The following is a 15,398-nucleotide window of genomic DNA, read 5'->3' as shown; positions in this document are numbered from 1 at the left end:
TCAAATTCCCCATGCTGTTTTAAAATATTTTATTACGTTCCCTCAAAGTCAAGGTCATAGCAATATCCTCCTGTTGAGAAAATGCGGTGGACTGTGTATTATTTAAATGTCATCCGCCTTTCCATCCTTTGCTGTCTTCCTCCCTTAGAGAATGTCCAGGGAAATACATTGTACGCCGATTCTTTCTATTTGTCTCTCTGCCGCTATAGACCAAATATGTCACTTTCCCTTGAGGAAGCCCTTTCCTCTTTTTTTTTCCTCTACCTGCCCTCACGCCCTCCCCATATATCACTCCCCACATCCTTCCCACTCTCCCCCTGTCACTTCCTATTCCCTTGTTTCTAATCCTCTTCTCCCTCCCTGGCGATAATTCCTCCCTTCTTTACTTCTTTCCCCCTTCTCTCTCACTCTCTCTCTTTGGCAAGCGCTCGAGCATCCTTCTCACCCCCCGCAACCCCCCTTTCTGTTTATCTCACTCTTCCCCGCTTCTCTTCTCCCTCTCTTCAGCAATCCATCCTTGTGATGTCGCTCCCTAAATCACTCCCGATAGACTGCAGCAATCATATGGAGCTGAGGGTGTGCAGAGGTATAATAGCGTAATAATTAAGCACACACACGCACGAACCATGCAACACATGCACGTCTGCCTGCACGGCACAGTACCAACTGCCGCTCAGTCAGCGCCAATGTTTTCTTCAGTGGGACTGAGAGGCAATTTTGGAAAAGTGGCACAATTGGATCGAAAAGATAATATAGTTGATGAAGCGATGATGACACAGGACAGGAAGGAAGGGACAAGGAGAAGTGGGGACAAGGAATTATTGCTTTGCTTTTTTTTTTGCCATTCTATGTGGGACAATGTTGAGACAAATGTGGTAGTGATACGTAGCAGGGGGCAGAGGAGGAGAGTCAGCAAGAAAAACCTTACGCTCATTTGCTAACAAAAATCTGTGTGTGTGTGTGCGCGTGTGTGTGTGTGTGAGAGAGAGCGAGTGCCACCGAGAGGGGGGGGCGAGGGGAGGAGTGAGCAGAAGAGGGAGGAGCGTTTGAGATATTGTCATCCAGTCCTGCCAGAGAACAGAAGAGAGCGGCAGTGCAAGCATCGGCAAGTTACGGGATACGGACGCAGTGATGAGATGGGAACAACGTGGAAATAAAGGAATACACATGGAAGAAGATCTGCAAAGGCAAAGGATGGAATGACAGAAAGAGGGAAAGCATTTTGTTGCATCCGGGCTTTCCTGTCTCTTCACACTTCTGTTTGGAGCATCCCACAGTGAAAACACATACATATGATATATATCTAAAAATCCTAGACATATATATCAAATTATGCCTGTTTTCAAAGAAGCTGCAGATGGACACGGAGAGAACTGACAATCTCTTGTACGATTCGGCGAGATAATATGCAACAATTTCCCGAAAACTGTCGCATATTCAGGGCTTGAGATTCTTTGGGGTCAGTTTTTGCGCAGGTGCTCATAATGTGAATGGAAAATTTGACCAAATTGCACCTGAACCAGCCCCAAAAAGAACAAAAGAGCATCTGCTGCAGTCCGAGAGGGCTTCCTTTGAAAACAGGACATGTTTTGATGTGCCGATGGTGGCACGCTGCCGCCGCCGCTGCTGTTGCTGTTGCTGCTGCTGTTTGGGCTGTCGCATCACCACTTCACCTCCGTACTCCACAACCAGCTGAGGAAATTTATTTGGGCCAAACTTGGGCCAGTGCACATCGCAAAGTACAAAGAAAGCAGGTCTCTCTTGACTTCACGCTGATATTTACTAGTTTGCTTCGACTAAAGTCCAACAACTCGGCTTGGAAACAAATCAGGTATATTTTATGGGGCATTTTAAATTCAGGATAGGAAGGCGTTTCTGCCTTTTAAAAAGAGAACTTATCGAAAAGCAATAATCCATGTTGTGGGATTCTTCGTCAATAAATCCAGCATCCTGTTTTTTTTTTTAACAGCGTTTCTTGTGCAGCATCACAAAGACGTTGAGATCCAACATCACAACAGCATCCATATTCTCTTCCCCCCACCCCACTCACTGTTCCCTCCTCAAGTAGGACAAAGCTAAATAGACAAAACCCAGCTGGTGTCCAGGCTCCGTTACAGCTCGTAGGATCCAGGCATAGCAGCGCTCGCAGGGGCGGGCGGAGGGGAGAGGGGTCAAGCAACAGCGGACTGGGTGCAAAAAGCCACTGGACTCCCTGTGTGGTGACTGGAAGCTGCTGACAAAGAAAGAGCAGCAGGGGAATTGAAGCTGCTTGGGAGAGTGTGTGTGCGTGTGTGTGTGTGTGTGTATGCATATGAGGCAAAGACACCGCACGTGCAAAAGGAGAGGTGCTTCTGGACAGTCGTCATCGGAGGATTACAGCTGGATGAGTGGCCCATGAGTTTTCTTTTAAAGAACATCTGCGTTTACCTGTTGGCTCATTGACTGAGAATTGGAAGACAATTCAGAGAACGGCAAAAAAGATGCCCACCACGAAAATAAAAGTCCACCCGTGGTGCATTGACATTGTCAGCGGGAAGATGAAAGATACAAGTTAAGCGAGTGGAGCGGAGGAGGCAGACAACTCCTGTGGGAAGCAACACACTCCGGTGAGTTTTCCTCGGGACGTCAGAGGTGATTTGGCGCCGCTTATCAGATGTGTTGCTCACTCAGGAATACGAGCATGTCTGAGGATTGAGAAACCCTGCAAGATGGGCGCTTGGGACTGCTTGTGATTCTCGGAAGAATTCTCCTTTTCTTCTTTTGACAGCAGACATTTTCACATATTGTTCTTTGACCGAGCAAAGTGGGAAACAGGAAATGCTACAGGCACGTTTGTTGGCGGCCAGCGAGCGCTTCTAAACCGGAACCACAGCAAGCCAGCAGATTTGGATTTGTTTCCAACTTCTGGATGCCAAATGGCTTTGTGAAAGGTGACATTTCCACTTGTCTGGACCACTCATCGACAAACACTTGTGCATGTAAATAAGGTAGCTACAGTAGAACTTCTACATGGTTATAGACAAAAGTGCACCTAATTTAATATTCTAAATTAATGTTTCCATAAGAAAAAATAGAAAAAGCGATTATTTGTTTCAGGGTCAAATTTTCACCACCAAACTTATTAATTGAAACAGGTAATTAAAACATTGTTGATTGACATAAATGTGCAAAAATAAGTCAACACATTTTAATATATATATAAAAAAAACTGCTTGACTTGAATCTTGTAACATTTGTAATTGTCTTGATATGTACAGAAAAAAAAATCTGTTTACTCTAAGACTTACAAGCAATTTAAAAAATGGCCAGGCTGGAGTCTTAAAAATGTCAAGTTCATATGACTTTTGAATCTGTCTCTTCCTCTCTTAGCACCTTTTGAAGGAAGGTATAGAATAATTTGTGCAAAAAAAAAAAAAAAAAAAAACACCAAGAATGACTCCTTTGACACTTGTTGAATTGACGTCTTGGTCATGCATGACAGTAAATTAAACCATATGAAGACGTTACGTTTGGAGAAGATGGTTGAAATCAGATGAGTATGACCACCAAGGTCCATGATCAACGAAAAAGGACACATTCACAATACATGAAAGCACACCAAGATGGAAAATTGATTTTTCTCCATGAGCCCAAAGACATTGTTTTTTTGCTTCGACAGTACCTTGTTGTGCGAGCAAACCGATTTGTGTGTGAGAAGGATATCTAACAATTTCTTTGCTTTTCCAAACCTAGGTTAGCGTATCAACTACACATCAACACTGAGGCATCAAGACCAAGGACTTAAGATGTCTGCCGACATGCAGCCGATGCTGTTCAGCTTCTCAACGGCCATTCTTCTCGGTCTGACCTCTCTGGGTGGACTAAACCATCGGCCTTCGGGCCAGGTTGCAGCCCAGGCTCCTCCAATTAACCTCACGACCCAGCCCTCGGTGATACCAGAGGCTGCCCTGGCAACACCGACTGCGGAAACAGAGGATAAAACTCCAGGCGGTGCTAATCGTTGCTGGGGCTACTACGACGTCATGGGCCAGTGGGACCCACCGTTCAATTGCAACGCGGGGATCTATAGCTTTTGTTGCGGCTCCTGCTTCTACCGCTTCTGCTGCCAATACAAAATCCAAAGTTTGGATCAGACTTCCTGTTCAAACTACGACACGCCCGTCTGGGCAAACACCGGGAAACCGGCGGCACCCGTCACGGAGGTCCACCAGGAACCAGATCGCGATCGAACCCACATGATCGTGTATATTATCTGCGGCGTGGTGGCCATCATGGTGCTCATCGGAATTTTCACCAAGTTGGGTCTGGAGAAGAGTCGAGGTGGACAAACGGATATGACCAATTCAAGGTAGGATGTGAAAAAAGAAGACCGATGCTGTGATTCTCATAACCTCGTATTCGAATCGACTTTGTGATGGTGAAATTTGAATCAATTGACTATTAGACAACACAGTTTGCGAAGAACAAGCAAGCCAAGGTGCTTCGGTTCAACAACGTCATCGATCTGATGTGCTGTATTCAAAGCCATCTTGCCATTTTGCCAATAATTCTGTTTGAGTTGTTATTGTTGTGCAAAAATTAGAACATCCATCTCTCTAATTGTTGCTGTGACCCAAATTATTACAGAAGAAGCCGTCACTTTCCTTAATTGAAGTATTGTTTCTTTGTGGCATCTTGTTCCTAAGCAATGTTTTTTTTTTTTTTTTAACAATCAGCACATCACAGCTGAGGCTCTCGTTCGTTTTAGGATCAACAACTCAATTAGGTAAAAATCATAGTTCTGCTCCAGTCTGCACATATTCCGTATGTATGTGGAGTCGCGTTGTGTTTTGCATACTGGTGGTGTAGCTGTTTCACATTGATGCTGGATTGATTGCTGTGACACAACTGTGACTCTGCCAATGTTTGGCCTCCAGTGAACGATCCGAAGAGAGCGGGTGATTTTTGGATGGCTGGAATATTGACTGGATGTGACTGGAGAGGAGCCAATGGTTAATTCTGGTGCACAGAACAGTGGGGACAAGGGACAGACACGGAGTGTGTGTCAGTGTGCTGGGTGTGACCAGCCCAGCCTATTGGGTGTTAAGAATTCCACCATGGGGGCTCCTTTAAAATGCCGTCATTACCAGATTTGTCAGCCTACTCTGCTGATGAGTAAGACGATGGTGTGAGGTCTAATGGAGAGCGAGGACTACTGGACACCAGCACTCATTAATCCGGCTTTGTGACACTCATAACATGATGAAAGCTGGCAGCTCTCGGCACATGCTACCCTCGGATAAGTGAACTTCTTAAACGAAGCGCTTACTGGGATGATTATTCTGAATTTCAGTCACCTGTCAGAATAAACTCAACCTCCTTAGTTATCACAATTAGCCCCGTTGCAACACCTATGCCATTGATACTACATTGTATGAAAATCATGCTAAAAATATTTAAAATCACAAAATCACCCACCAGGCCAGTAGTTAGCTATGTTACTTTGTAAAACGCATCACAACAGGCTAGCGGCCAATATTGTTTTGATCAATTTCCGTTAAAAGGGACAAATGAGGGCAAAGTCGCTTTTTTAATTGCTTGAATATAAAAAGTTGGGGCAATGTAACCCAGGTAAATGTTTTGAGCGCCGCTTATTTCGGATTTTGTGTCTGTGGAAAATGTAGCCGGATGGTGACAGTAAGAAGAAGGTTCATTGACACAATGTCGCCTCCAAGTTGAGTTTTTCTGCCTATAACTAGCAGCTAGGCTAGGAGAACATCCGCCCCTTTCAAGCAACTGGTAGACTGACTCAGTCTGAAAAACTAGGCCAAAGTCAAAAGTAAGCTGAGTATGAGTTACTCTACGATACTGAAATGTGTTGGATGCACATCATAGCGTTAGCTAACAACATTATCAGTGTTAGCTTCTGATGAATGGCAGATCCAGTACTTGAATATTCAGTCAGCAATTTTAGGGTGAGGGTTGAATTATTTTGGCGATGTGTCCACTGCATGCGCCACATGAACGCAGCCACGATACAAAATGGCAAGTGTAATTCAATGGCTTGGTAGTAAAGTTCTGCCCCCATGAGTAAAAAGTTAGTCTATAGGCGACCAGTGTGCATTTTGTATGTTTTTTTTTTTTTTAAGAATTAGGGCTCCCCAAGTAGGTCTATCCCTATCGCGGGAACGAAAGTCACACTAAACATGGCAATATAGGCAGAGAGAAGAGTCTCCAAGAGACTCCTCCCTTTGAAGTGGATGTTTAGTATGATGTAATTATGATTCCCTGGGGCATTTGTACATCTGAGAACTGTTTTACGTCGTAAAAAAATGAAGAATGATGACTCTGTTAAAAGAGCTTGTGTAAATGCATTCAATTTATCTAAAATACTGACCAGTATATACACGTTTGTAAATAGTGTGAGGAGGCAGGAGTTTCCCTGAAGGAACCCACACAAGCACAGGAAAGGTCAAAGTTCAGGTGCACCTTGTACAACATGTTGGGCTTGCCTGATGAAGACGGAAATAGGTTTCTACTCAGCAAAGATGAGCTCATCTTTTCACGCCAATCACATTTTCCAATTCACACTCTCAACCTTTGATTGTCAGGCACTTTCCCCCAGCTGCGATGCGCACGTACGTTCGTGCGTGTGTGTGTGTGTGTGTTTGTACCACGTACGTGCAGGAGAAAAAATAAATCTCGCCACAAAGCTGTTAAGGTGGTAATTCGATGAAACCTTGGGTCAGCCAATCACAACAGTTAGTGGTGCAATGATGTACAACTCAAAACACATGAGGTAGAACACAACACAAACTCACCCCCCCCCCCCCACACACACGCACCTCTCATTACAGCTGTGCATTACTCCCTGTGTGTCCCCTCCGATGCACTTCTCCCCATCTCCCAAGAGGCTGTTTTTGTTTTGCTCATCGTCTGTCTGTTGCTGCGCCTGATATTGCTGCAAAGCAACATTAAAAATAAATCGTATCCTTTGATACATGATTCAGTTGATGGAAGTTATACACCGAATATTTTTCAAACTAGTTAACAGACTTGCATACTTGTTTGAATACTTGCAAGTATAGCACTTTACCTAAAAAATGTTTTTTTCTGAATTAATTAAGGCTTTATTAACTAAACTAAAGGGCAATAACATGTTTTTACAACTAAGTGGTCTATTTTCGGGACCGGTCCAAATCCTGCGTGGAGGCCGGTTAGCAGTAGTAGGCGCGTCGGTGAACTTCAGCTTCAATTTGAACCGTCATCGTCAAGCTGTCATTATTTCAGACCGGCCCACTCTGTCAGTGCATCATCATAATTTTGAATATGCTGTCCTTCATTGCTAATTTACAAGTTTGCTATTGGCCGGCCGTTAGTATAAAAAAAACAACAACAAATAAATAAATAAATAAAAATAAGAAAACAGCACAGAACTTTTTGGGGATAAAGTTTGGAATACTTCAGACCCCATTCATTCATGATTCATAGGTTTGGATTCCTGCTGTTCACCTATTTATGAATGAAATAAGACACATTACAACAGTTTAGTCTGCACTAGTACTTGGAAGTTTGGATCAACTTTCCGCCACCAAATTGACACTCCGCCAGGCGCATCTGCAACAACAAATCATATGGTACGGTAGAGCCCACTCAATTTGGACACTGCCAAAATTGGCAAACACACAAAGCAATTCTTCAGATGAAATCAAGATCAGCTGTCATTTACTCCCGGCTGCATTTGCGTCTATGAAAATAGAGCCCTAAAAGTTCAAATCAGTGGGTAGACTTTTGACATAAAACAAAAATTGTATGACGCAAACAAAATCAGACAAATAGGACAAGAAGGTTGTTAAATGAAGCAAAATTATCTGGAGCATTAAGTTCCACAAGACTATGGCTACTATTTAGTAGGTGGTCAAGGTACAATTAAGTGTAAGTTGCACTAACAATAAAATCTTCCATGTTTTGTCACCCACACCATCTTCAGCTGTAAATATGTGTGTTCCTGGTATCTGTTCTTGAAAAAGAAACGGCCCACTGAATTGTGTCATCTTCAACAAAAGTGTTTATCATACAGTATACTAGACAGTTACCAGATGGATTTATGCCAACCAGCTCTAGGGGAAGCGCTTACGTTCATGTGGGAATTGTATGATTTTGTATATTGCTATTATTAAACAGCCTTTGATCCTTTTTTTGTATGTTTGGGAGAGGTTGAATCTACTGGCATTTACGATACCTCACACAAACAAACACACCGAGTCGTGTAATGCCGCTCTCTTTCCTTTTAATAGCAATACCCAACTCATCATAAGTTAGTCCCCAGAAGAGCTTTGCGTTCAAGGGCACAACCAATTGAATGAGTCACAGGGGATCCAAACAGCCATTTCCATGGGCCATTCTATTGCTTTACTGTATTGCATTTCATCCGCACCGCTTTCTATTTCCTTTATTGTTCAGCCGCAGTGGCACTTTTCATCATCGCCTGTGACAGGTGTTTACAGCAAAGCGATGAGCGTTCACACTGCTCCGCTTTTCTCAAACGGTTCTAGCCACAGCTCAGGACTCAGCGTGCGTGCTGTGCAACACTGCTGAGAACTTTTATTTTTCAACGATGTCATTGTAATTAGATCTGAACAGTGGTGGGAGGTCAAGGCCTTCAAGGCCGTCTCTGCTGGACTATCATAATCAAGAAATTATGATTATATACTTCACATTGATGTCATATTACATCTAGTCGTGTATTTGTAAGTAAGAGTTTTTATCCAATCAGAATTCAGCTAGCTCGTGTTGCTAGGCAGATTTCACAATACCAGTAGAACGCACTATTCGTCCGAGGCCTTCAGATACAATTGTGAGGAAATCTGCTCTTTGTCTCAAAGGGGGCTTTTACAGTTGATAGACAGTTGCGATGGCCAATCAGATCACAAATTGGTTACTTTGCGCTGGCCTTAAGCTGAAGGTGATGAACGTGTTTTGTGATTGGATATTCACTTGTGAGGGGGTGCACACTGCGACTGTTCGAAAATCTAAAATAAATTCTTGCTTTTTTAAACCACAATGCCGAAGGAAAAGTGTGGATTTAATTGCAGATACACTTGCGAGGCCAATTTCAAGACGGACCTTTCAAGAGAAGCTAGGTCAGCCAACACTCACTCAGGACTGTGTTAGAGTGTTTCTGTATATTATTTGTCCAGCCGTGGTGTCATAAATGATGGGATTATGAGGATTTATTCAAGGTGGACTTCACTGAAGGCCTACGTGTGAAATGCATGGCCCGCCACTGGATCTTAATGATAAGTTTTGAACAAAAAACAAGGATTTTGGATGACAATTACATACAAAGGCAATGAAACAGTGAAAATGAGAAAAATAAATGATAAAATAATTAACAGATCAAAAAGAAGTTGGTGAGATTCCACAAAAACTGCTGTTAAATGAATTTTCCAGTATGCACACATCTCGGTTTGAAAACATGCTTTGATGGTGCAACAGGTGAGAAAATAGATTTCCACACTCTTAATATAATGAAGATTTGATTATTTCTTCTTCCTCCTGCAGGGATTTGAGAGCGGATGATAACAGTGATTATTTCCATCTTGTGATGTTCTTTCCCCCACTTACTTCCTCAATATCTTCAAAACACATCCACTCGAGGGACAAGCTATTGTCAGGAGCGCTTACTAACTCAGTCAGAGAAATTCAGACTCTTTTTTCGTTGAATTACAGGAACTAAATTAAATAGTAATTATATCTGGAAAAAAATTTCATTCTGGTTTCACAAATATCTCGATGAAAGTATAGTCCTAAAATAAATCAATAATAAAACTGTCGCCTCTCATTCATGTTAGTTGACTATTTTCTTCTGTTTTCAGTAGCACAGTCAAAATCCCGCTCTGATTTTGTCACGTCTTCATTCAGGGATCGTCGTCTTCCTCTAAGGCAGGGGTGTTAAACTCAAATTCACAATGGCCCGAAAAGTAAAACTTTTAACGCCAGCATTTAATTTTTTTTTAAAAACAATATAAATGTAGATTTTTTTATTGACTTTTTTTTATTATGAGTTGTTAATGCAATGCAATGTTTAGTTTTTTTAATTCTTATTATCATTTTGAATGTTACATTGTTAAGGCTTCATGGGGAAATCAAACTTTTTGGCCACGCGTGCGTGACAGATGCTCAAATGCACAGATAGCCTTGTAAAAGGATAATATAGTATCATGATCTATGTGGTCATATTACTCATATGCAATGTGAAAAATACATGATAAAATATAATTGTATTGCTTTTATGGACTGCAGCTACGGCATCTCACATTATGGCATTCAGCTACCCAACCTCATGTTATATAAAAATGCAGAGTAGCATTTATTAAACTGCTTAAATCACAATTTTTGAGCAGTCTCTCCACCTCAATATAATCAGAAATATCTATATTGCTCGGGAAATTCACCAGCTATTCGCGCATTATTATTATATTACCGTTCAAACACTCAATTCAACTGTATTTATAAAGCCCTTTAAGACAATCATCATCATAGAAAAAGTGATGTAGATGGAGCAAAACAAAGTCATACAACAACAAACAAAACAAATTTATAATGAAGACAGTAAAAAGCACGAAACAGTAACCCACCCCCCAAAAAAATATTTTGAGACAATTTTTAAAGATGGGAAGTCGGGGGCATAAGCATCTGGTGCGTAAGCATGGAAGTGGTTAGAGAGGTTCGGAAGGGCGAGACCATTAAAAGATTTGAAAAGAAATAATAGAATCTTAAAAAGAACAGGCAGCCAAGTGAAGGAACACCAGAGTAGGAGTTATGTGCTCCCTCTTACCGGGACCAGTCAAGAGACTAGCAGCAGCATTTTGGAGCAACTGGAGACACTTGATGGAGGACTGGCTAACTCCAAAGTGGATTACAGTCAAACATCTGAGATGTGACAAAGGCACGGATAGCTGTTTCAAAGTGCTGTTGTGATCGGGGATACTTTAGAAAAAAGCTGGATTCAACAACAGCCGGGAGGAAGGATACAACCTCTACGTGGTCTCCCGGACGAGTCGGCGGTCCCCCGTCGACGACGAATGTATCCTGCCGGCACCCATATTACCCCACGACTCGGTCCGAAGGACCGGTCAGGGAGAGGGCGCCGCCACTATCTCCTGCCACCTTTTGGCTATGGCTCCTGCGGTGCCCCCGACTCATTCCCCTCCGGCAGAGGATTTTCGGCGACGCACCTCCCCCTCACAACGGCCTCTCCACCGAGCCGCAGAAGGTGATTGCGCTAGCTGGGCGAACCTTGGGAGGTTCCGCCCAGGCGCCAGCCCAACAACAACAACAACAACAACAACAACAACAACAACAGCACCGATCTGCCGATCCAATTAAGAATCACCTTCCAGTTTAAGTTCCAGACTGTTGGCTTTAGCTAAGGAGTCAGGGGGCCAAAATCAACAGGATGAGAACTACACGGGTCACTGGGAACAAACACCATAACTTCTGTTTTCTTTTCATTGAACATAAAGGAAGGAGATATTCAAGACTGTGAGAAAACAGTCTTTGTCAATGCCATCCTACTTGATCTGAGTGGTTGTTCAGTTAAAGTGAGTCTTGGGTCGACTTGTATGTACTATATGTGTTCGGGTCAACTTTAGGAACACGGCGTCCGATGTGGGTTCCATTTGCACTCCAGTGATCCCGATAATGGTCTTGTACCAGGGGAGACTGACACTGGCTACAAGTCACACTGACAGAAAATCAACGGCTTACATGGAGCTGCTTGCTGGAGCATGCACAGTGGCAAGCAATATGACTGTCGATGTGCCATATAGCTTCTCGCCCATCTATGCATCAAGCCACTCGAAACCAAACATTACATTTCGTAGTAACCTGACAAGTGGGGAGTGGAGTGCTGCGTGTACTCTAAGATTGTTAAGGAAGATATATTCTACTTCAATAGTCATGTCTAAAACATGTAAAGATCAACACAAACTAAAATCTATATTATTACTGAGATTTTTTTTTCATTTGCAAAATGTGCTAATATATGTTGACTAGGGGTTGATCATTGGTGCGTTTTTCTGACACTGATGTTATGTCGCGTCATTTGGCGAAGGGGAGGGAAAATAGAAAGGACACATCCGTTACATGTTTCTGCACTGGAATAACATCCAGAATAATTTCAAAGTTGGTTTCCCTTGACAAAGCTCCTCTGAAACTATAACTATTTTCCTCATTTACTATTTTTATGATTTCCCATCTATTTTGTGGTACTGTGACAGAACATCCTTATAAATTTGGTCCACACGTATTTTCCAAACCGTTTCCATTTTTCACTAGCATGTAGCAAAATGATCCATTTCATGATGACATATTTGCAGTCTCCATCTACACAGGTGATAACTAGTCCGAATAAAACTGCCAGTGTCACAGGCGCATTTCATTTCTCTTTTTGTTTTCTTCCCCAAACTGAGCCTCAGAGGAGGCAGGATGATGACACATGTACCCTCGCGCAATGACAAAAAATGAGCAGCTTCTTTTTTGTTAAATGTCAACTTTCTTACTCATCTTTACTTCGTGTGTGTTTTGAGTTTCAAATAACATTCTTGTGATATTAGCGCTTCTCCCGATTGGCTCTGCCCCAACCATAATTAGACCGCGTTTCCATACATCTTAATATTTTGTTTTCTTTTCTTAGTCAGCCTAGAAAAAAACAGTTTTCTTCTGTCTTCCCACTTCTACAAACTAAATGAAACAATTCATCTTTCTTCTTTTCAGCCTTCATGTTTCTCTGATCTTCATCCTCGTACCTTTGCTTTCTGCTATAATTCGAAAATAACTACGTGCCAGCTCAAACTGTTGTGCCATAGCCGAGTAGAAAGTAAAGTGAATCGGGGGAAATTCCCATCTTTTACTTTGCTCTCTTCTTTCATCCTCCATGTGTTAGGTAGCCATCCGTTGTTCTCGTTCCACCATTGTTGTCTTTTTTGATCATTCCTGCACTTTCTCTGCCACTTTGTCCCATTTTCTTCTTCTCCCGATTTGGGGATGACGGTGGCAGCTATAGCGCGTTTGCTGCCAATTCCAAATAGGCTGGCAAGACCAAATGAGGTAATATGCAGTATTTGTTCATGCAATATTGCACAAGGCGCCTGGTGCGCAGCGCAGACGCCATATTTCTGCCAAATGACACGGGTTTTTCTTTTCAATAGTCATGCCCAAAAGAATTTAGGACTGAACTGCGGCCTTTGTAAGAGGAAACAATAAATGTGGACTAACAGTCTTTCTTTGCATTCCAATGAAGTCAATATTTCAATGACAAGTCTGACACTGGCAGTAAGAAAAAAGAAGCAAAACAAGAAAAAGATCAATTGAATAATGAGAATGGTAAAGAGATTCCGATGCCTCGGCCTTGAGATAAAAATGGAGCAATAGCTTCCCTCCCTGTGGGCTCCCGTGAAATAACGCGGTGACAATAGAAAAAGACAGACTAAGTGAGATTCCTCGTTTTAAGTCAGCCATGATGGTCAAAATTCAACTTAGCGACCTTATCCATCCACTCCTCCCTCTCGCTACACACATCTCTTTTGCAATCCATCACCTTGTTTCCCATTTTTACTCCCTCATTCTTCAATCCGACACCTGCTTCCAGTGGTCCGTACCGCAGCATGTCATCTGTGAATTGCAGTTTTTTTTAAATTCATTAATCCAACAAGTATTCAATTCATGATTGATCTTAAAAGCCACTTGTTCAGATTATTCCGTTTCTGCTTCCAAAAACAACTGTAAACGCCTGTTCCTGCCATAACTAATAAATCTAGCCTCGTCTATCTGACTCGGCTGTTGAAATATAGATGGGAGGAAATAAGGCAGACAGCTGGCTTGAGAAACAGCAGAAGACAAATAAGCTCATAGAAAGGCGTCGAATAAGGACAACATATGGTGAGTTGGAAAATGGAGAGTATCACAGAAAGTGGGACATTGTGTCTTGTTGACATCATCACTGTGAAAGGTGTAGTTTTTACGGAATAACAGTATACATTGGTGGTCTGAGCCAGTAACGCAAATCTTTTGATGAGCTGTCATTGTGATAGAACAAAGCAGTTAGGAATTGCCGGATTCACTTTGCACATACTTCGATTCGTCCTCAGTCCACATCTGGAAAAGAAGTGTCATCAAGTAGGCAGAGAAAACAAATGAAAGAAAAACCCAATTTACCTCTCAGGGATAGTTGTAAAAAAATTACCTGAGGTAAGTAACATGAAAGAAATATTTTTTGGGGGGGAAAAAAACAATTGACCAAACAATCCAGACACATTTGAGGTATGTGAGTTTGCAGCTTCATTTGTAACTCAGTCACTCTACCAACCAACCAAGCTTCAGCTCCATCTTTATAGACCAAACCACTCAAAAGCTACAGTCTCTATGGAACAAGCACAGACTTGGCTGAACTTAAACAGTTGTTGGACCCTTACAAAAAGCCACACAACAAAAAAAAAAAGAAAGAGAACACCAACAACAATAACTGAAGCACCTGTAAAGATGGCAGTAAGTGGAGTAGAAGATATTTCTGACACTGTGCTGGAGGGGACACCGCAAATACCTCGGACCATAAAAAAAGCTCCAGGACACAAGCATGGCACTTCGCTCATACTACCATGAGTAGCATGTGGAAGCAGTAAAGAGTACAGTATTTTCCGGACTATAAGGCACACTCGCTTATAAGCCGCAGCAACTCATTTGGGGAAAAAACGATATACAAGCTGCACCAGGCTATAAGCCGCAGTTTCCTATGTTGAAAAAAATGAGTTGTTTACTGCATGTACAGAAAGATTTTGTACTGTGAATGCACATAAAGGTACAACAAATTGTTGAAACAGTGCCTTTATATACGGCAACAACTTTGCTAATTAAAACAGAACACACCCAAGAGAGAAAAAAAAAAATCTAAATGTATTTAGCGTATTTTCTGAAGTATGGAGCGCCCCCGTCGGTGAAAGACAAATCCTCAGACAAGCCGCACCTTTGTATTAGCTGCATGGTTTAAAATCTAGGAAAAAAGTAGCGGTTTATAATCCGGAAAATACGATAATCTTTTCAATATTGTTAGGATAAATGTATTCTACTTTTCAGTTTTTCGCAAGAAGCCAAATGAGAGTGGTCTTGACCTCGAACAAGCTACGGCCATGAGTGACAGGGACTCCACCGTCACGATGCCCGCCCCTGAAATGATAGTCAATCTGATTAATGCTTACATAATTGTTCATGAATCAGAAAGACTGCAAATTTACTCATTAAAAAAAAATAAAAACAAATAGAAAATTTTTCAAATAATAAACAAACATCTTAAACTGTTCTAACTGCTCAACCATAATAAACAAACAAACAAATAAATAAATAAAGAAATAAAAATGGTA

General features: G+C 42.0%; 1 protein-coding gene and 1 long non-coding RNA gene across 5 annotated transcripts in view; one reads left to right on the top strand and one right to left on the bottom strand.

Moving 5' to 3' along the window:
- LOC148322971 (uncharacterized) overlaps window positions 1–15,398 on the bottom strand; it is a 117,871-nt gene that overhangs the window by 34,412 nt on the left and 68,061 nt on the right. The gene's annotated exons all lie outside the window — the stretch shown is intronic.
- LOC148322972 (protein shisa-8) overlaps window positions 1,069–15,398 on the top strand; it is a 65,288-nt gene continuing 50,958 nt past the window's right edge. The window contains exons 1-3 of one of the 4 annotated variants that reach the window (XM_088317543.1): window positions 1,069–1,831; window positions 1,970–2,987; window positions 3,733–4,348. In XM_088317543.1, coding sequence (XP_088173669.1) covers window positions 3,786–4,348 — 563 coding nt within the window. In that variant the 5' untranslated portion in view covers window positions 1,069–1,831; window positions 1,970–2,987; window positions 3,733–3,785. Of the gene's footprint in view, window positions 2,988–3,732; window positions 4,349–15,398 lie in introns of all 4 variants that reach the window. The other 3 variants (XM_088317544.1, XM_088317541.1, XM_088317542.1) reach the window with 3 other exon arrangements.

This window comes from Idiotropiscis lumnitzeri, chromosome 15 (genome assembly GCF_059441095.1).
Source record: "Idiotropiscis lumnitzeri isolate Australia: NSW breed Sydney's pygmy pipehorse chromosome 15, RoL_Ilum_1.0, whole genome shotgun sequence".
NCBI classification, from domain to species: Eukaryota; Metazoa; Chordata; class Actinopteri; order Syngnathiformes; family Syngnathidae; genus Idiotropiscis; species Idiotropiscis lumnitzeri.
Note: the sequence above shows the minus strand (reverse complement) of the source record. Positions and strands in the feature narration are given on the sequence as shown.